The sequence below is a fragment of the Diprion similis genome, chromosome 2 (genome assembly GCF_021155765.1).
Source record: "Diprion similis isolate iyDipSimi1 chromosome 2, iyDipSimi1.1, whole genome shotgun sequence".
NCBI classification, from domain to species: domain Eukaryota; kingdom Metazoa; phylum Arthropoda; class Insecta; order Hymenoptera; family Diprionidae; genus Diprion; species Diprion similis.
In genome coordinates, this window is record NC_060106.1 from 16,536,145 (window position 1) to 16,559,456 (window position 23,312).

At 39.9% G+C, this 23,312-nt stretch overlaps 1 protein-coding gene across 1 annotated transcript; it reads right to left on the reverse strand.

The window, feature by feature from the left end:
• Positions 1-1,150: 1,150 nt before the first annotated feature.
• LOC124416527 lies at positions 1,151-22,997 on the reverse strand. Its single transcript, XM_046897683.1, has 3 exons — positions 22,867-22,997; positions 1,723-1,853; positions 1,151-1,689 (listed from the first exon to the last, which is right to left on the reverse strand). The coding sequence occupies exons 1-3, from the start codon at positions 22,964-22,966 to the stop codon at positions 1,507-1,509; spliced, it is 414 nt and encodes a 137-aa protein (XP_046753639.1). The 5' UTR covers positions 22,967-22,997; the 3' UTR covers positions 1,151-1,506.
• Between the last annotated feature and the right edge of the window lie 315 nt (positions 22,998-23,312).

The following is a 23,312-nucleotide window of genomic DNA, read 5'->3' on the forward strand; positions in this document are numbered from 1 at the left end:
CCAAATATTGAAGTTCGTGTAACTCATGAACAACAACACTCCGATATATTCGCATTCGACGTAGATATAAAGAAATAGCATAAATTCTACGAATTTACAATTGTGATTTCCTAGAAACCATACCATTTCGTAATAATTTCTGCGTCGAATAAAAATGTTTCGGATTTTTTTTGTTCCTAATTGCGTATAGATCAGGTCTGTTAAGCTCTTTTTTGAGTTTCAGATACGTGGACGTCGATATTTGACGATATATACATGGCGTCGAAATCGACCTTCTTAATTCGTGTGATCAATAGCACATTTTTTCGTACAAGATGTAAACATTCGTAAAATACCGAGCATCTGTTATAAAAATTCGCAATTTGCGACTATAGTTATTGCCCGTACGACAAAAACATGAGGATTTGTATCCTCACAGATAACCAATTTTTCTAACAAATTAAAAATGTAGGTAAATACTAACCTTGAAAAGATTAACATTTGTAGATAAGTTGAAACTTCTGTAGTCAATCAACTTCGTCGGTGAGTCGTTTCAGTGCACAACCTGCTGGCAGTCGATAGCAGTGTTACCACAGCAAGAATCTCCAACTGCAGCGGTGGATAAAGAGCCGACAGCCAACCTGGACATAAAAGTCATTAAATTTGAAGCAAACGCAATATATCATTAAATTTATTTGAATTAATCGGTATTTACCAATAAACACAATGCTTAGTTTTTTCCCCGTACAAAAGGTATGTTACAATATTTGACGCTGTTCGGTCGATAACGTAATAAGAAAAATTTGACTAGCTCCGACACAATTTGTCTACACTGTTCCAGCCGAATACCTTGGATTGAACTGATCGAATCCTCGGCGAAGAATCGACAAAATATCTCAGCTCGGATCCATCGCCCGACATAGATCAGAAAAAAGTCTTACCGACGGAGCAATTCGAGAGGCAGAACTGCGAGGTGTGCGCGAGAGCAAGCGCTGAGGTCGCGACCCGAGTAGATACTCGTGTTCGGTACTCCCTTCTGCCGACGTTTGTATCAACTATGAAGCAGATAGTCGTCGGTCCTGGTATAATCAGTACTGCCAACCAGTCCGTACTGCGTGGAGTTGATACTTGAGTTCGTCTCCTGCGGATGTTTCGCGTCCGTAAACAATATTCGTGTTTATACCTGCGGCGAAGTCGCTTCGGGTCATCGAAGATCGGAAGTTAGAGTGCGGAAGAAGGTTTTGTGCGATCGTGAAGAGGCGTAAATACGGAGCGCGATTTTCTGAACGACGACGTGAACTTCGCAGAGGGAAAGAAACGAGAGACGATAGAAGAAAGAAAGAGAGACAGAGAGAGAGAGAGAGAGAGAGAGAGAGAGAGAGAGAGAGAGAGTGAGAAAGTGAGACAACGCGCGGTTTCGGGATATAATAACAAGTAAAGTCAGCGGCACGTCGGCGTCGATGAACAAAAACAATCGCCAATTCAGCCCCGCTCGATTTTCCCCAAGTATTTGCGGAGTCGATCAGTTTAATTCGTATGCGTCGCTTTGGTTGGCAGCGTTGCCGCGAGTGTTGCAGTAGGGCTGCCATTTTCCGAGCGGCGACAGCTCGCTCCGTCCTTTCGTTTGGTTTCGCTCCGTTTCGTTTCGCTTCGCTTCCCTCGGGCCGCCGTTCGCCTGTGTAGGAAAAGCAGCAGCAGCACCCGACGACGACGACGACGACGACGCGACGACGAAGAGGCGAGGCGAGGCGAGGCGCGTCGCTCCTTGGATCCCTGGGGATTACACGAGGACTGGACCGGGACGAGTCCCCGATTTGAGCAACACGGGTCGGCCGCTCCGCGACCGCTCTGTCGAAACTGGAACCCGGACCAAGGTTAGATTGTTTGGATTTATCTCTCACACACCCTGACACCAGACATGCACACAGACACGCACACTCGCTATTTACGGCATCGCGTTTTGTTGTCGCGTGGGACCGACTGACGAGTCCCTTTGCCTCATCCGTCAATCCAAGTGCGAGAAAAAGCTTCTTCGATCTGTCGAGGATCGTAGAGATCGCTTTTATCAAACTCGATCATCCGCCGAATCTTTGCACAGCTGATTACACATCGGATGATAATATTATTGAAACTCGCGCGTATCGTGTTGGGTTTGTTTATCGGGTACGTTAGTGCCTATTGCTTGGGTATGTACAGTAATGTTCGTTAATAAGTTTACGGTGTTTCATTATTTTTTCGAATTAAAAGTGGAACGAGTTTTCTTTATCGGCGAATTAACTTACGTGCTTTAATGACTAGCGACGCAAGTGACAGGAGAAACAAACAATAAAATTTTCTTAGAAAGAAAGCTTTTTTCAGTTTTGGATCCAAAAAACTTGTTGAACTATATTGTACATTCATACAAACACACGTTGACTTGAATTTCATTCCTCTTCGGATTCGTATTGCAACCAGCTAATACCTTTGCCAATCAACGTTTCATTTTTTATTTTATTTCTAGCTCCTCGTCGACAGTTTTCCCCACTTGCGCCACGAGGTTGTTTTTATATTACGAGAGCCCTCGATTCGTTGTAAATATAAACCATAAAGTAATGCACTAGTTTTGCATAATTTCACCATCGTCGTGCGCCTCGCGTATTTCTTAATCTCTTACGAACCGTGCCGCTTCGTATTTCTGCGTGTCTCTGCTGCTGTTAGTTGCTCGTCGTTTTGACGATGTTGAAACCGTGCAGCATTACGAATAATGCCCGACGCCTGTATACGTGCGTTATTGTTGTGTGCATCTGTATTATTCGCTGTACAGACACGTGACACTCACTGGCATGGCAGATCGCGAAACAATCCGCCCCCCAACCGTCAAGTGCAAGTTTAAATATTTTTAGAGGTCCTCTATCTCTCTCTCTCTCTCCCTTCCTTCCTCAAAACTCGTGATACGTTCCCTTCTGCGCGAGTGCCAATAGAATAACGGGCCAAATCTTCTACCTGTCTTCTGCAGGGTGGCACTGGTCGCGAGTAGATAAACAAACATGTAATGGTAACGAGGTGACCGTTTAGAAACGTGTTATAGCCTCTAATAATTAGCCTTCAATTGCTTGTTACGTATCCCAGACAGTCGCCGCGTCGATTGTTATTTAAACTTGCACCGTCTGTTAAATCTTTCAACCGCCTCATGCATTATTCCCTTATTAATTTACCTTAAGCTCGCGTCAGAAACTTGAAATATAAGAGTAGGTATATGTACGAAAAATTTGTCGAGTAATTAAAACGAACAGTACAAAATAACGGTCAAAGATTTAATGAAACTCGCCTGTCTTGTCACGAAAAAAGCGCGATTTATGCAGGAAAAATATCTATGTAAATTGGTGTAATATTTTGATGTGGCAAATGTGAGAAGGAGACTCGATGATTCCGCTTAATTTTCGCCAAACCAACATCGAAGACTTTGAATTTTTATGGATATATTATAATCAACTGGGCTGAATACACGTCTTAAATATTTATTTACAACATTTGACTGGATATCGTTTGCATTGATTGGTTGAATTTTTTCCGTTGACATGGCAGGCAGCAGCAGGAGCAGCGTCTTCGCGGCAATAAGCTCTTCCGAGTAACAGGAACTCGTTTTTTGCAATCCTGTACCACTTTGTGTAGATGTCTAGACGTTGAAGTAGGCGTGACGACTTCGTGACTGCTAGACTCGTTCAAACTTGACGCCACTGCATAAACGAGCTCTCGCATCAAAATTGCTGACCGGTTTTACTTCGCATCAATAAATTAACTGTTTCAAATTTTTATGGGCAGGGATAAATTTTATTTACATTTTCAGTAACCCTCCTTGTCTCGTGTAATGCTTCCGCAAATCTATAAAATTTGTCCCCGATCGATTTTTCGATATTTCATACAAACTTGTGTAATTAATTAGTCACTCTTATTCACAACGTAAAAAGAATAATTTTGCCATCCGTTTGGTTGATTCCAAGTCATTTATCCACTTGAAAAACCGCGTGTATCATACTCGAAGATAGAATAGGTATCACATTGAAAAGACGGGTTTTATTTCGCAACCTTGCAGCAAGCATGCGGCAGTTACTCGATCAGCTGTGAACAATACTTACACGGAGCTTTGTACAATTGGCACCTTGATGCAAATAAACATATCCTGATACCTTATAAGATATATTATAACATTGCAGGAAATCAGAGAACAACAAAGAGCAATAAAGTTATGAGAAATGGGAAAAAGGTAGTTACATCGAATCGAGCGGCTATTAGTCGCTCTACAAAATTCGATGCAACTCCGTGAAAACTTGCAAGATTCTTTACGACATGAAAAATCGCGTCAAGTTTCACGCGATACACGCGAAGTCTACGAAGGCATGTGAAATAATATAAATTAACGAAGCTTTTCCGAAGAGAGGATAAAGTTCCCGATATCTCTTTCTGTGCAATGATTAATTCAGCACCAGTTGAGAATGAAATTCAGTAGACACGCATATACTCGTTTAAAAATCAATCACGCCTGTATGCGTCGTTTATGTGTAGATATAGCCTAAGTACAGATACGAAATGACGTGTCCTTGGTTGGGTATAAAATCATGCGTACGCCCACAAATGCAGCAGTACAAGTGCAGCAGCATCGATGCAGCGGCGGAACGGGTCGTTGACTCAAGTCCCTTTAGCAGCGTAGCGGACGAACGGACCGATAAAAATTGTTGACCATCCGAATGAACGTATAATGATACCTACTATGCAGGGGGTAAAAGGTCAGGACAATCGCAGTCACGTGTATAAAGTTTATAAACTCGACCGGCGATTCGCTGTGAAGTGTTGTTGATATCTATACTGCAGTGCAAATTGTGCAAACGGACTTTCGCGGGTATTGCAAAAAAAGAAAAAAAAAAGAAAAATCCAAGCGCCTCTACCTCCCGTAACTCTAATCGTTCGCATAACGGTCACACTCAAAAACGAGTGCTAAAAATCCAAAAAGAAATCAAGGTATTGTTTACTTGATCGCAGAAACAGCTTCCTCAGTTTTCCTAACTAAAATTTATTGTTTAATTATTGTAAAATATCGACAAATTTGAAGAAAGTGCCGAACATGTCGAAGGAAAAAAGAGCTTCATTTTGGTCTCTACGGGACTTTACGAGGAGTTTGAAAAATGTTTGAAGTGAAATTCATCCAGAGTGACCGATTAGGGTTAATTACATGTCAATTTCTCAACCGCTACTCGCCGAGATTCACAGGCAACGCAAAGCCTGCAGGTGAAAGAGGCGAAGCGCAAAATAGTATCGCAGTTTATCTCGAAAGTCCGTCAGCATCTATTTTTCCCTGCAGGGTTCAGAGCTGCAAGCCCGATAAGTATAAGCCCTGCCATCTGGTCCGTAGAAGAGCTGAAGCCGCTGTTGCTGGTCGGTCGCCTCGTTTTCGGTAGTCGTTTTTAAACACCATAGAGCCACGTCAAGTTTATTTTGGGTTTGGGTATGAACGTGTTATACGCCCGTCGACGTTGAGTTCGGTCGGTCGTTTATACCCGCGCTCCCATGCAACGTGACCCACCATGTTGCCTGCCTTGTCGTGCTGCAAAACCTACGCGAGCGTTTCCAAAAACCCGAGACCCTTGCTCTACCACCATAAAAAAAACTTTCGAGGGTGTATTTTTTTACGAGTTTCTTTCTAAAAATTATCCTAAGATCGAGGACAAAACATATTTTTATGCGTCGAATTTCAGTTGAAATGTAAAAGAAAATTCACCATGAATTTCGTGGCAAAGAAGAGCGAGGATAACCACTCCGCGAGAAATTATCACCCGGGTTAAGAGAATACGCGCGTAATAATACTACAAAAGAGAAACAAAAGAGAGGGACGACTTTTTTCACCTCGAGTCATAGAACCCACGTCCTGCGTGCAAAATGGAGGAGGAGGAAACGCGACGGCAGTCCGCAAGAGATTTTATTCAAATTTGTCAGGTCTTAATCCATGAGGCCATCTGGCCAGAGCTCACGCAAGCGCCGCCGGTATTAAGCGCTTTGCGATGTTTTTATTTTTTTATTTTTTTTTTTTTTTATTTTTTTTAATCAATTTTTCAGCCTCTCTTTTAATTCTCCACTCTTTGCGCCCGCATCATCATGGAAGAGAATTTTTTCCCCGCTTCGTTCTCCTCCACATCGTTGCAGAATCAATTATTTCTTTTTTATCACCTTTCTTTTAATCGATATATGCTCCTTTTCAATTTATTTCCACTCCTGAACAGTTGAATCGTTTTAAATTTAAATTGATAGAGATTATAATTTTCACCAACCGAAAAACTTGCGATGATCAATTCTCATATACTAGACAGTAACTGATAATCTCATCGAAAAAGTCATGCAAGATCAAACTTCAAACCATTGGCTGTACCTTTGTTCTCACATACTGTTGGTAACTAATTTTTGTGCAATGGAACACCGAGTGCAATCTTCGATTGCATCACTGATTTCTTGAATGAATAAAAAATTGACACTGCAGTTCTGCAAATTTTTTCTAGGCGTCGTCGGACTTATCGCAATTGTCTCCGCCCAGCCAGCTCTAGGTCATAACACAAATAAAATACGTGTACGCAATTCCTGCACACATAATGACGTAGAAAGTGATTACTTAGCTATTCGCAAGTTTTCAATTTGTACAAATAGCCACGTATAGTTGATATTACGCAGGTACTTAACATAATTTTATGTGATGTGACCAGGCCATTCCAACCTACCTGGCTAATGCCTGTTGTACAATTAGTTAATTTATTCATTCGTAAATTTTATGGGGGGACTCTCTTCCTGTATTAATGAATAAATTTGTACCTAAGCACGGACATATTCACGACGAGCCTCTAGTCTGTAGAGCCGCTTCTACTACATCTTCGAACGTATGTATGGCTAGTAATTTGTGCTCTTTTCGCAGTGCGGTCTCCAAATTATTGCAACAAAGTCGAATCAAGCGTCGTTAAATATTCATGAACTTCGTGGCGCCGTTTTTTTCGATCGCATACTTAGTTTCAATAAACTCTCATCCTTAATTAAGTAGTTATTTAACACAGGTACATACTTCATCGAGAGAACGTCCAACATGAAATAAAAGTTTGAATTCCAGTAGCAAATTGTGTCAGCTTCAAGTCGACGGACGAGTAAATCTCTGCAGATAATTCTTCGTTTGAAATCCGTCGATAGCAAATTGCAGTGCGATCAAGTAGCGGAGCGTGCACCGTCTACCTATAGTATATGGTTCACTCCATAACCCAGTTGCCTTGACCAACATAGTATTACTTAACTCGAGCAAATACTTTATATATTATATATACGTGCATGCAACTTTACACCCAGAGTGAATAAACAGTTATTGCCCAAGCAATGCGTTATATATATACTGTTTAACAACTAAGCATGCTAATTGTGAAGTAGGTGCAGTAAACTCGCCGTGTCGCAAAGTGTTATAATTGATCGAAGGCTGTCCCGATGATTATTTTACGGTTTGCAGGTGCGTGATGTATTCAACTGATATTTTACCATCTCCTGCAGTGCCTCCAGCCTTTAACAATTTCAGTTTAGTATATATAATATCGAACGACGCTCTCTGCAGCAAGTTTTCAAAAAATGGAATTATCGTTGTGTTATAACGAAATTGAAATTCGATGTGTAACGCTCATAGACAAAGTGTCTTTTGAATAGTTTTTCTTTTTAATCTATATGTGGTCTTCTTTTCATTTCCAGGAGCGAATTTTACGGGCCACGTTAACATACAAATCGTAATAATTATTAGTGATACACTATAAGTCCATAGTGTTGTTACAACACTTCGTACTTAGACTCACTCACTCACACTCAGCAAATATGTAGTAAAATTATTAACTCCGTTGTTATATATATATATAAGCGACATAACGAAGCAAATTGACAGAATAAAATTAATGCCAGAGCAGAGACGAAATTAGCAAACACTGCAGACTCAATGAATGATAAATGATGATGAATTGTGTATGATTGCGAAACTGTTACAGGACAAACTAGTTTGTTCGTTATTAACCTCCATTGATTATCCAGATCGCATCCGCGCCATGTTCGTAATTAGTAGGTCATGTCAAAATCCCTGTGGAACTAAAACCAAGTTGACGTTAGTAACGTTATCGTAACAATTTATGCTGAGGAAATCCGTTATTTCGCAATTTTTTAATCGTTTTTCATCAAAAGACGTAATTACGAAAAAAGGAAAATAGTAATTTTTTTCTCGATGTTTCGTTACGATATCGTCAGTAACTTAAACCTCGTAAACTTACAAAAGGCAGTTTAATTCGCGTGCTTCATCCTTTATTACGCGGTAGTTTCGGTCTGTGTTTTCTCTGTCTTTCTATTTCCATGACATTTCGAATGTAATTCCGCTTACAGCCTCGTTATGTTTTACTGACCAACGATGACGACGAAAGAAACAATGTAAAAAAATGGAATTAACAGCCGTAAATAAGAAATTAATTCTTAAAATGATTGTTTCTACTCGCAGATGCGTTAACTTCCCTCACAGATTTGAGCCTGCACGAATATCGGTTAATGTAATGTTAATTAGCAAGTGCGCTCCGTAAACTGATCTCAGGATAGGTTTTGCCATCAATTGCCACCGTGTCTTAACCTTCTACTGGTAATTTGGCACCTTCGATATAGTTTTAGTGAGCGGAAGTAACGGAGCTGAAGAACGAAGTTTGCGGAAGCAGCGGTTTCACGGTTTGCGCACTTGTTCACCCCCCTGCGAAATAGCAGCGAATCCTACGGGTTCCTAAGGCGTTCCATAACAGTCTTTGAACAAGAATATCACGGTATCTTATACCAAGTTACGGAGAATCTTCCAACCCGTTTGAGTATACTATCAGTTTCATACAGTTTCGCATGAAATTAGGGTTTGAATATTAAAGCGAAAATTTCAACTGCAGGACGGATAAATTTGGAGAAAAATTAGAAATCGATAGATTTTCCAAGGATTTCCAGAAAGCTATTTAGTCGTCGAGTTTTCGTTCAACTCCTCAACTTACGACTAGTTGATATTATGGACTGATGACAAAGTGAGTTGGGAGAGAATTCAATAATTTTATGGGTGATACTATCTGAAATTATAGGCGTCGTATTAGAGAAATAATTTCATCGAGGATTTTATTTGTTTTCTGTTATTTTTATTATATAATATTCTAACGTGACACGTGCCTACCGAAGCAACTTTGTAAATTTCATTTATTCGCAGCTTGGCATAAAAGGAGAATCAAATCCACAATCAAATGTTCACAACAAGTTTTTTTCCGTCGATTTTCGGATCGAACAAGCCAATTTTGCTGGGAAACATTAAATCCGTTCAATTAATCAAGTGCGTACGTGTCCTGTTCGCGGAGTTTCAAAGTTGATTGAACCTTGGTTCTATCAAGGATACGGCATTGAATCAATGCTGAAGTATAATGACTTCGACTATTAATTGTAAATCCTAAATGCCAAGTCTATATTTTATGATCCGCGAAACACCACACGCCCGCTTGAAATATATAATCAAACACATCTACCCACCTACCGACGACATTGAATCTATTGGCGTCTGAATCGTGAGCGCGGTAATCAAACGGTCAAAAGGCGGTTCAGTGGAAAGATAAAAATCCAAGCAAAGAAAAATTCAAATAACATGAATTGATCGCCTAATAACAACACCGAATCTCATTGAATTTCAACCAACTCTCGCAACTCACCCATCAATCCATGCTACTAAGCTTCTTCCGGTATTTTGCTATCACGATAATGTGTCGCGATACTCGAGCTCTGCTCCCCTGCACACAGTGACGACCGACCCTCGTACACTCACTTGCTTAACTCACGTTTCTACGTGTCGTGGCTGGTTCGGTCAGCCCGTGTCCGACATTGATGAACGAGGAACTTGGGTCTAATCCGATCCGAGGATCAGTTAGCCGACCAGCGCTCTTCCTCCAAATCAGCTGACCGAACAACAGGGTGTTTCTACGAAATGATCGAAACCCTCTTCTCCATAGGTACCTGGTCTCTTATTCTCGCAATCCTACGGGGTCGCAGTAAGCCGAATAAAGAACGCGGCATTTTTGCACATCCTCGCTTGGTGAATAGTCATACGGAAAAAGAGGAAGAAGAAAGAGAAGAATAATTCGGCCCGTTGGGGACGTTGGCACCTCTGCGGACCATCGTTTCGTTCCCAAATTTCCACCAGGTAGCTGGCAGGTGATTCGAGTTTTACTGCCGAGTGTGCGAGAGAACGTCGCCCAAGGACGTCCGTTCGCTCCGTCTGTAGTCATATCGAATCTTCTGAACTGCTCACAAAAAATGAGCAAAACGCGTGATTAAGCCGGAAACGTCTGTCGTAATCGATATTTTCGTATCATGAAAATTGGAGAACTGCAGGTGAAATGGCGAGGATTTCAGTTAAACTCGCTTAATTAATCTCGTCAGGTAGACTTGTGCTATTTAAAACACTCGCCGAGTATCACTTCCAGCTGTCATGACGCGACGTTATAGTTAGTTTTTACTCCGGTTTTATTGACGGTGAAGCATAGTTCCTTCATTCAGGGGATTCACAAGGGTCGAAATGAATTTTGGAGAGACACCTGCGCTATGTTTTTTCTTTTTCAAAAATTCAATGATGTGGAATCTCCGACATGTAGTTGCACGTATGTGTAATTGTAGTATAAATTATCGAGAGAAGTTTTACTCGAGTTAATATTTTAGCTCCGACGTAGACGGCAATATCCACTGTACGTAATCTAATATTTGCGAAAGTGGGCAAGTAGTGAACAACATTTACTTTCGTTTCTGATACATTTATCAGAGTCGTATATCACGCGTTATGACGGTATTGATTCCCCGCGAAACACAGTATTACACTGCGTCGCTTGTACAGCAGAGACATACGAGAGACTGAAATAACCTTTCCTCGGCAGTATTTAGTAACAAATACTACGACAAACGTATTGCAAATAGCCACATCCTCTTTGCAAAAGGATTGGTAATAATTTAGAAATACTTTTAAACGCCATTATGTGTGTCACTCTTGCGTTGCGCCAATTTGCTGATTATTTTACTTTAGGTAGGTATCCATAACCGTCAACAACGTTTTTGCTGTCGTTAACGGAACGGTCTTTTCTCTCTCTTGGTGTACCTACCTACCTACTATTTAAATTTTGTCGAGTCAAGCGTACGTAAAGTTGGTAGTCCAGTTTTGAGCTGGCGAGCGAGCCAACGCAAATGTGAATAAATATCAAATCAACGAAATGGAAATAGCGAAGGTTATAGTTACTTGTGTCTGGTGGAAATGAAGCTTATACTCATATCTATAGTCGACTATAGGCGTCTTGGACTGGCAGAACACGCCGGCCTTAGTCTAGGCTAAGGCGTCGATGACACTTTATGGTTCATTTACCTTGTCCGCACTAGTAGCTCCTTTACTTCTCTGGAAGCACTCCCAACCGCTCTATAACGCTTCCGCGTCTGTTCAAGGCGTGCGTTTCTCTCTCTTTCTCTCTCAGTCTCCTTCTCCTCATCCAACTCCCTCTCTCTCTTTCTCTATATATATATACATATATATCTCCGCACTTTATACGGCTAAGCGCCACTATGCTACATGAGTTCGAATAACGTACCCTGATAAAAAAGTTCAATGTCGCTTTTCATAAACACTCTCTTCACTTCGCATTGGAGTCATCTTCGTGTTTATAGCTCTTCTGAAGGACGTATTGATACTTTGACGTCAGGTTTCAAAGAAGATTGCCTGCAAAATAGATTGCAGTTCGTCGAAGGTTTTTTCTTGCAACCGTTAATAAAACTTCCTGCGTTTTTCCACACGTTCGACTACTATCTCTTACTCGCTTTACAAATATTCATCAAATTTCCACATAAACATTTTTCATGGGGCGTGGGTCAAGACACAGGAATTACCCGGCCGTCTTGAGTGTATTTCAATTCCGCAATTTTTGCTCGTTGTAACCGCTATAAATTAGTCCGGCATGCGTGTTTCGCTATTTTTATATTCTTATACTTGTATTGCTTTACTTATTATCCGACGAGTTCTATTCCGAGACACGTGCACAATCCATGGTATACATTTTCCTACACCGATAAAAGCAAATGTCTGATGTTGAGTTAGCGAATAAAATTACCCCTTAATCCCCGTTTTCTCCTACACTGCAGTGCTTAAACCGGAAGCTGAACAAGTCGAGGAAGTGTGTCATTCTTCATTACGCTTAATTAAAATATTTTCCGTAGGGAGAGTTACAATGTTTTTATGCATGGTCACGTTGCACACGAGGCAAATGAATTCATTTTCAAGCCAAAAGTGAGATCAAAATGCATAGTTCAGAGTCGCGAGGCTGAAATCTGACGTTCTAATTTCAAATTCAAATATATTTTTATAGTGTTATTGACCTCAACCTGCCATTAAAACCAAAAGATAACATCTTTTATATCGGTTCCGGAATTTACGAGGGAATGATCAAGGATAGAAGCTCATTTCATTCCTTTCCGTGATTCCGTGAAGTTGGCAACAACGTTTGGATCAAGCGAGCTTGTTTCACAGGTCAAAGTGATATCGCGAAGCGAGCATTTTACAGTTGAAGTACCGTATCAAACGACAGTACGATCAAATACAGGGCTGTATAGACTCGCCTGAGGGGCCCAGGGTCGCAGGTTTTTTCCCCGTCAGAAAACACCTTCCTCAAGTGACACTCGCGAGAAAGTTCCCTTCTATAAAGTGGGCATATAATAAACGTTGCGCAATTTATTCGTGCACCGATGTACACACAACGGCACGAGTCCGACAAATCCCTTTCTCTAATCGAAATCCGACGCAGTGCGTGACTTTTAGCACTAAACCTTTGTAAACTTCTCAACTCTTGAAACTATCGGCGATATGTAACTCAAGGTTCGACGATGAGTATAAACCATACTCTGGTGTTCTAGGTATCAAGAAAGACTCCGTAACTACTCGAATGAAAAGTTTATAACGCTTCTAATTTCGTGGCTAATTCACACCGTGCGCATTCGCCCGTCAACGAGTCCGAACTTTGGACAAAATTATGAAACCGAGAGTCAACCAGCGACGTCCACTTTTTGGAGGAATTTTTTTAATTTTGTTTTCTTACCGTTGATTGCATCACACCAACCAACACTTCAAGCTTGATGAAACAAGCGAAGAAATTTTTCGTTTTCTTTTCATCCTTTTTTTCTTTTTCGACTATTGCGCAGCGGATAATATAGCGTTCGATCGTGTGCTGCAAGGGAATTTGCGTCACTTCTTCGGTGATCCTTCATATATATGTTTTCGCAACTACCACTTGCAAGAATTGAAATGTTAAGTTTCCAAAATTTTTTTGAGCACATCCACGCATTAAATTTGTAATTTACGTACAAGTGTTTTGCCCGATTCAAGTGGGCGCATACTTTCACAATTGGCTGCTGCAGAATCTTGTCATTTCATTTGTTTCTTCTTTATTTCAATATACAAACTCACCGACTTCAAAATATATGAGACTGAGATTACTTAGGTCCTGTACCTTATGTAACCGACTGATCGGTGTATATCGCGACTATACGCGCTGTACACTCCGATTACGTATTAACAATTTCGTAATAATTTTTGTCAGTTCGAAGAACACTGCCACGTACGTAATACGCGCCATCGTACTGTCGAGATTCTTTTCTCCCTACACTCGAGACTCGCTTTTCCTCATTTCTTCCTGAATCTCAAATTTTTCGCCATATTTTCCGGTGGAAAAAGGAAACCAAAGAATCCGTGCTATCGCGGCAGCAATTTCTCGACTCGAAAACCCACTCAGTTCAGCAAGCTCGAACCTGAGCCCATCGCTCTTTGTTCATCCAGCTTGTCTTGTCAGGTCATAGCTTATCCTCTTCGATGAGCGGAGGCGCGTGCTTTCAGGATGCCTGCATATCCATTTGTCTGTACTTCAGACTCTGGGTTTCGAGCCGTCACGCTTATTTTCTTAGGATCGACGGTGTGTAACTGAAAGACGGTATAGAACTTTTCAAAAACGTTTACCGAACGGCTGCATGCCTGCGGCGCCATTCGAATCCCATGAAAATAACTCGAGAAATATTTCCTCCAGTAATTTTTCGACGTTGTCGCATCCATCTCAAAATATCGATATCTACGTATCTCAAACGCAAAAAAGGGCTTGACAGCACAAAAACGCTCCAATACATTTGCATTCAAATCGCTATTGCATTTCTGCGTCAAATGAAAATGCCTTCGAGTCTTTTTCTTCAAAATTGTATACAGAATAAAACTTTCAAGCCCTTCTCCTTGTTTGAGCATCCCCTTAAGACTGTATCTCTTTCTATTGTCAAAGTATTTTCAGTTCGGCTGGGTAGAATATTTCAAAAATATCTCTCCCGTAATCGTCCATCACGTTTCCCACCTCGTGAGTAATTGTTTCGCTGGTTCTGGTCATCAGCTTGCTGCCGGTGAAGATACTGCGGTTCAATGGTTACTTGCCGGGACCTTGAAGCCATATTTAATCCATATCATTCTGTCACTCGAATATACCTAGCGGCATCCTCCTCCTCCTCTTCATCGAATATTCCAATTATCATTTGCCCAGTCGTCGTTCGTGACGGTTCACCGATTGATCGATCCGGCCTCCTTCAAGCCAAGCGCTCTTCGTTCCCCTATTCACTGCGAAAATCTCACGAATAAAGAGTTTTACCGAAAATATTTCTATCATTTTTTTATTTTTTGCGTCTTTCCGGAAAAGGAATAATCAAAATTTTAACGAATGCCTGACGCAAACGATCAAGGCTGCGAAAAAACATGTAAAAAATATCCCCTCAACCCGGGCTTTGGATCTTTGGTGCGAGAAAATAGCGCTTTGACAATCGTTTTCCGGTATTCCATAACGCCTCTAGAGTTGCGCAATTTTCAACTCTGAACTGCTCTACTTGCTACATGATACGCTTGCTCCGGTGCATCGCGACGAACGCCATTTCCCACTGTCGTATACCTACTTCTCGTGTTCCAGGTGGTCAACTTCTGTTTTTCTCTTCTCAATTGCGAGGTTGTCAGAGATACTTCCGCAATTGTGGCTGCTGCTGCTGCTGCTGCTGCTGTTGCGAGAGCCGATCGATGCCTGTATAGGTACTTTTCCCTCCATCGTTTCATTTCGTTTCCCTTCGTTTCTGACCGTACTAGGTACTTGGACGAATGAAAAGGGTTCTGTTCATGCGCCGCAACTAAATTCCATATCAGTCGTCTATAGTGTACGGAAACGGAGCCGAGGTAACGGATAAGTGACACCGCGTGCAACTGGCGTTATACAAGGTATACCATTATATATATTATATCGAGTATTATATGGTCCCTGTACGCAGATGTTAACGTATTATGGGATACCGTAATACCGGGTTCGAAAACGGTCATCAACATTGCGTACGAGTCGTTCTAATTACGTCTAATAGAGAAAGGCAAACCAATTTTCACTCTTCCGAACCTGCAATCTTCAACACCTCGTAGAAAGAAAGCATCGTTTTGTTTTTTCTCACACTGTGAATGATAATGTATAAGCAATTCCAGCAGAGTCATGTCAAGAAGACCCAATTACCTTACGCTTCATGGTCGGCGTTTCTACAATACCATCGACTCTGACACTGAATATGTTACATGCACGTTCCTTGTAACGATGCACAGTCTCCTCTCTTCATCGTCGGATGGCTTTTCCTCATCCATGCACCATTACACGTGTACAATTGTAGGAACACCGTCGCCACCATTCAGAGCATTTCAGGTTTTCAAACTGGTCGGTCAGCTGACCAGGTAACGGTATTACAATGGCGTAGAACTCGTCAAGGTCCGGTCACATGGTCCCGTCGATCGTTCGTTACTTGCAACTTTGGCCTGGGTATCCACCTTTAGGATTGAATCGAAAGGCGACTCGGGTTCGTTTAGGTGATACTTTCGGACTTGCGACATTCGGGTATTGATGATGTGATTGTGACTGTTGCCGAGCAATTCTAGGATCAAACACCTATATGTGACATCTATCATTCGGCTGTCTAACGCCACGGAAATCGATTGATACCCTCTTGTTATTCTAGTTGTTGGTAACAACTTGCTTCAGTGACTTGGAGACTTTTCAACATGGATGAGATCGATCCTCTAAAATGCTTATTTCGAATTTCGACTTTAGACTCGGAAGCGAAAAACGCGTTGCCATATAATTTATTTTTAACTCATATGCTTCTCGATCTGGAATCAATGACTAGCATCTTTTATCAGATAGGGCAAGGCTTAAACTTCAAACGATCGTTAAACATCTAAGACTAGTGTATTATTAATAAACGATGACTATAGACTATAGAGAGAACGAGAGAGAGAGATAGATAGATAGATAGATCGTTGTTTCGTTTTTTACTTTTGGAGGTGGGAAATAAACTAGCTATTCCTAATGGCGTAAACTTTGACTTTTAATCTTGCTTGTTGACTTATTTTCTCAGTCTCTTCACGCACAGGGTTCTACCTTTCGTTTTCATATTCGCGTTTATACGGTTTTGGTAATTTGGCTATCAAATGAGCTATACAGATGTATATTTTTTTATAATTATTATATAATTCATATGTATATACGTACACAGCAGTCACTGAACCGGATCGATTGCTGTTGGCTGTTTAGAGGCCAAAAGATGCATATTCAATCGACACAATTTTGACGGATTGCGTCAATATTGTTGATTCACCGATAAAATATACACAAAGTTGCATAATTGATTATCGCTACTGACGATGATGATACAGGTTGTAAATTCACCTGTATGCGAGTATTGATTTTCTTTTCAGTTTTTCACATTCATTGCATCTCAGAATGTAAATTGGACGTATCATAAATTACACGACCGATTCTTTGTTTCCAAAAATTCGTTTTTTAATCAACTAGAGCACACGCGGCTTATCTTAATATTCCCGCTTTCGGAACTCTCGAGAAAGAAAAACAATTTTTGTCGTATCGCTCAACGTCGACGCTGGCCTGACAATTAACATGCTAATCTGTTATGCCAAGACTTATCTGAGGTCTTTGGGTAGCACAAATTACACGCGACGAAGACCGAATCTGTCCGCGAAGAAATGTTTGTACAACATCGGGTTTTTTACATCCAGAATCTGTTGCTCGTTATGTAAGATTGCAGCTCAACCAGAAAACTCAGAATCAAAGTCAAAGCGTGGAGAATAAACTCGATGTACTAATTTCTGTATCAATATTCCTCCAGCAATAAAATCTTACTTCTTTCTTATATTACTCTTCTATTCAAGTAGGTCTTCTTTTTTCTCTCCATACTATTTTTTTCCTGCTATTCTAAATATATGCAGACAATTCGGTCACGATATCAACTTTAAATTAACACATGTTTTCGCCAAAAATATTTTAATTTATCTAACCTAAATAACAAGTTGTGCGGGTGGTTGCAGATAATTTATTACGAACTGATTAGTCTAATGCAGATTAATTTACATGTAAATATCGCATTTTATCATTTCTCCCGTGTTTCTCATCACGTATCGTTGCGTACCGCTCGATCAATTGATATATATATATATATATATATATATATATATTGAAAGTAACTTCAAATCGATTGATCAAAGCATCTACCGGTGATCCGCTGTTTTGAGGTGAATCGCGACCTGATAAAACATAAATTGACTTTATATACCGGTAGATCGATGACATAACGTTGTTTAAATATAGGACGTTAAATTTGGTAACCGCTTATCGCCCATCAATCGATATGCTGTTAACTTTCTCAAAATGGGGCATATTATCTGCGTATGAAAGATTTACTCACATATACGAGCATTAACCTTTCGTCGCAAGCTTAATTACAACATTTTAGTATGTAGACAGGTGTATAATAATAACACGTAAACGAATCTTAACAGCTGATAATAAAAATCCTGCGAGATAGCAGACGTCACGAATGGATGTTTACCTGAGGAAGGAATATGTGTATATTATACATGTATATTTTGCCACGGCTCGACGTATCGATTACCCGATAAAACGTGGAAGAAAGATTAGAAAAAAAAACGAGAGAGAAAAAAAATTGCCAAAAATTGCAAATTTCTTTTTTTTCACGACTTTTTCTTTATCGATGTACGTAAAAACGTATTTATAATGTATGTATGTATAAAGGATTCGGGGACGCGCAAGTGTTTGCAGAGATGACAAATCGGGGTCGCCACGTACTTGCAGTGTTGCCGAATATGTTGAAAATTTAATGGATATATGTGTTTCGTAAAAACTTTGTTATTCCGATAAGTTGCTAATCGAAAATTTCAAGGTTTCATATTTCTCTCTCATTTTATCCGTATTCGCCTGAAGCGGGTAGGAGGTATAGCATTTCGTATAAGCTAGATATTCTATATGTACAATATCTATATGTATTCATACCGCGCGTATAATCTACTAATGAATTCATACCGTATCGCTCGGCTTTATGATTAGAAGATTTACTGCAAGCACATTATTATATGCGTATAATCTTATGTACATCACCGTTGTAACGAGCTGCTGCCTATGAGTGTATAATTTTTTTCACTTAGATTCTCTTTGATTGATAAGATTAGAATTATTTTATAATCTTCCGACACGAGCTGTCAAGGATCTCTGAAATTGGGTCACTTACCTTATGTAAAAAATAATACAACCTAGAATCTACTCAACGATCGATAAAAATATTTTTGTTTTTTCATTTTCGCTTCTTCAACGAAATAACCTATAATCCAATTTTTAGTTTATTCTTCTTCCGTTCTGTAAAAATCGGCAATTTTACTTTCGGAAAACAACCTCGTCGTGTTTCACAATTTTTGACATGCACACTGCTACAAACAAACAGAAATTAAAAAATAAAAACAACGGAAGCAGCGTGACGTGTGTAAAGCTCCAATATATAATGTTTTACTTCCACGTCCGTGAATTAATTATTCAACAATATCTCGAGGTGAAAGACCCGATGAGTATCGAATCTTTTTTCAATGTCAGAAATTCGTTCCACTGTAATTGTTTGTATCGGCGGTCATCTTTGCTTGGGATTTCCGTATTATTGGAATAAATACGACTGTTTACGCGAAGTGTAAAATCAAAACGGTTTAATTAAAACCGTAAGCTCTAATTCGTTAAATTCGTTAAGTGGAAGCTCTCTGACCGCGAAACAAGCATGCCGGTGGTTAGAAGCAGACGACATTGTGGCGGGTGGCGTGTGGCGTAGGCGTCAGAAGTTCGAACCTCCTGGCAAGCGGCAAACCTGACAGTCTTGTCTTGGACATCGAGACGGTCGTTTCTTTTCCGCGACGAAGAGAGAGTGCGAGAGTGACGGATGCGCGAGCATCACGTGTTGCCTAACCAATTGCGAAACCATGTGAATTTAGACAAATCACGAAACTTGTGCAATTTTATTTCAACGGATTAGAATTAGTTAGATATATAATATATATATATATCATTGCATCGTTGTGATTTTCACACACTCCGGAGATTCACAAACAAAAACACTGCAAAACTCATGAGGAAGATTGGAATCTCAAGGACCATTCATTTACAATCTGGTATTTCCTCTTCTACCGACTTCTTATCCATTGCGATTAGTGGGCTTTCCTCTCTCTCTCTCCCTCTTTCTCTCTCTCTCTGTCTCTCAATCTTGTATCCGCAATTTTTTTCCATCCCATATTCAATCCTATCGTCCTTGCTGCGTTGTGTGAAACTGCGTTTCAAGTGTAGGCTCGTGACAGTATAATTCTAGCGGTTGTGCGGTGGTGATCGAAACTGTGTCGCTGGTGAAATTAACCTGACATTACACGTTCTGAACACGTCGTTGCAATTAAATATTGTGAATATCGAACAAATCGTCACTGTTATTTTAACCCTTGTTAAACTTTTTATGCTTCCTACAATTCCAAGTGACATGTATATGTAAATATACATATATCTATTATATGCCTGTATACAGATCTATACTAATCGCGTTAAAATATCGACTCAACCACGAGGAGAATTCCATCGCCGATAAAAGGGTATATAATATAATATTATTACCCCTCATCTCAAAGTGGTGCGCGAAATTTTCTTTCGATATAATTAGTCTAGAAAGTGACTTGAATTGAAAATGTCGCCAAGCTTTCAACGCTGCGGACTATAAAACGCCTCTGGAGAGCGGTGGAAAGCACTCGAAAAAAGTAAGTCATAGACATTGTAAGAAGATGAAGCGGTGTGATTCAAATTTGATTTTAAAATATTGGAAAATCCGTCGAAACTGTCAATTACGTGCGTATTTCGAGCATCGAAAAGGCGAAGGAAGAATTCCTCTACCCGCGCTGTTCTACAAACTGTCTTTTTGCAGCTGACGGAATAACCCGGTCAGCTGTTTGCGTGTAATAACTGCCCTGCAATCACAAATCTTACGTGTCGTCTCGCAATAAATAATTAGCCCGATCGACTCGCGAGTTATTTGGCACGTGTTGCAAAGATACGCGGTTGTGGATTTGACAAGGCGAGTTTGTTTGTCACGCTTATCAGAAAATTCGCGTATCAGCTGTTTGCCCCTGGCTGATAATTATCCGTTAATTTTTATCATTTTTCCTTTGTCTGATACAATATCTGCGATAAATGAAGGTATCTATAGATATAGGTATATACGCTAGACACAATCTAGATACAGTATTGTGTGTTGTATCTGCATTAATCGATTACACCGGTCAACACGAATATCGAGTCTGAGTTCTAGATGTCCAATTTTGATTTCTTCCACGTAACTAATTAAAGGAAAAATAATTTTATGACACAAAGTTTCCTTTTTATTGTAACGTGCTGCTAAAACAACTTGAAGACTTCTTAATTTATCATCGTGAAAATAACAAAAGCAACCTTTGTAAGTAATAAATAAAGATTTTGCTTATTATTCGATGTATAGAATCAAAATTTAGTCATTTATATATAAACTAAAAAAAATTTAACAAAAAAATATAATTTTTGCTGTCCTATGTTATGAACGATATGGTAATTAGCGGCTAGCAGAAATCGTGGACGTATCCTGCCCGACGACCTTATAAACATATCTGATTGTCAGCTAATTTACAGTCGCCATTAATCGGAGGTGAAGGTCGACGCGTCGTGCTTATAATGCTGCTGTAATTTAGTAAATATCCGTAAAAATGATTTCCTGCAACGCCTCGTCGTCGTCAGATTTCATGGTTGTATCGAACAAGAATAAGAATATAAGGAAGAAGCTGACAGCTGATACATTTCGCGCGCGAAAAGGCAGAGGCGATGAAATCTGATTCACGTCAGGCGAGGAGGAGGTTGGATCGCAAACGGCGAGAGCTATTGTCGAGTAAATGGAAGCACTTTGTGCTCCTATTTTTGTCGATTCGACTCATGGCTTGATGCTTCGGTCTTGCACATCCATGGACATTACGCATCTCTTGCGTCTCATGCTACTTGTCTTGAAAACTTCTCCTCACATTCACCTAGTTCTCTTCATAAGTGTCGACTTTTTTCTCAGACATATTCTTCCGTTGCCTATCAAATTTATTGGTATAATCAAGGAACTCCCGTTACCTAAATTGAATTTTGGAAGCTCGCCCTGCAACGAGAGAAAATTTCTTGTTTCGCTAGTTCTTTGATAGCGAGGAGACGACGACTTTCGTACGGCGTCGCAGGAAACTTGGCCTATATCTTGAAAATAGACAATTTTAAATTGGCTAAGAATGCGTCCTCCGTGCGTCACGAGGTTGATATATAAATAATATGTGTATATATATATATATATATGTATGTATATGCAGCTTAAGAATTTTGAGCTGATCAGGCTCGAATTCATAAGCTAGTCGACGTTGTCAAAGAGCTGTCTTGACGTCTGACAGCCAAGAACGATTTTTTCAAATTCTGCTCAACTCGGCTTTAAGTCGTGGAGAAATTCTGCAAGTCCTAAGTTTCTTGGCTGAAGCCACAGCCTCGATCCTTGCGGATAATAATAGCACTTACTCTTCTTTGCAACTTTCCTGAATCGTGTCCAGAATTTGCTGCAAAGCAGTACGTGAAAAAAATAAGTTATAAATTTGCACATGAGTCATTAGTGGACGCAGTTTTGAAGAGAAGTTGGTGAGTCAAGAATTAATACTTTTTTTTCTCATTTTATGATGAGATATACGGATATACGCACACGAAATTGAGGATTCGTCTTGAAACTGGTTAAAAATTTTATAGTTTCGTTCGATTTCATTCGACGATGGTTCGTTTTATTGAAAAAACTATTCTCTCATTATTATTATTATTATTATTTTAACGAATGTGGTATCGGTAATTATTCAACTTTTCAAAACTACAGTGATGTTGATTTTGATTAAAAAACAGCAATATTGAATTTCATTTTTTATTTTATTCTCTATTTTAAACTAATTCAAATGAAAAATTGATATCCAAGGTCTTGGTTGCAATTTAAGTCGTGATTTGAGCACTTTATTTTGTCTTCAATTTTTTTAAGAAACGATTATTTTGGGATCAAATTCACGCAGTGGTATCGAATTCTGACTCATCAACCTCGTTTATATTGGTTCTGAACCTCTTCTTTCTTCGCTTGGCGAGTAATATCTGATCTGAATTTTTCTTCGAGCACATGAAAAGTCCAGGTCGTACCCATCGTATAAAATGGAAAAACTTGGAAAATACGGGGCTGGTGAGAATGAAAGCAGTCCCTCAACGCGTTCGATTACCTACCGATTCCTCCATTAACGTGATTGTGTACAACGGTGGCTCTTTCACGCCCACCTTGAGAGATTTTCCTGCTCCTTTAATCTCTTCTTTGCTTTTTTTTCTCTCGTCAGAAGTAGCTTCAATGGAGCCTGCATATAGATGGGCGTAAATCTTGAACCGTTGAAACTGGTCCGAGGCACGTAACGATGTTCAATCTGCCGCTGCATAGACTCCGAAAATTAGTAGGTATTGTATGAGGCTGAAGTTAGTAAACATTAACGGAACAAAAAATCATTCATGCACAATCTTAGAATTACTTTCAAGGAATTGACTTTGCAAAATATGAGTAGTTGTATTTTATTTATCATGGTTTATTAAATTTTAAACATTACCAAAGATTCGAAGTAACGATTCTTCCTCAACATTATGCAGCGTTGCAGTAACGTTACTAACTTCATACTCATTGCATTGTGTCATTGAAAAACGAAGATACCTACCAATGAAGCACAAAATCTTGGGCTTGGACTGGAATGTAGGATATGAAAATAATATCGGAATGATTCCTTTTTCGCG

Coding starts and splice junctions, on each gene's coding strand:
- LOC124416527 (XM_046897683.1), bottom strand. CDS start 22,966: ATGCAGCGGCAGATTGAACATCGTTACGTGCCTCGGACCAGTTTCAAC. Junction 1,854..22,866: donor TCCATTGAAGCTACTTCTGA/CGAGAGAAAAAA, acceptor AAACAATCTAAC/CTTGGTCCGGGTTCCAGTTT. Junction 1,690..1,722: donor AGCGACGCGCCTCGCCTCGC/CTCGCCTCTTCG, acceptor CGTCGTCGTCGT/CGTCGTCGGGTGCTGCTGCT.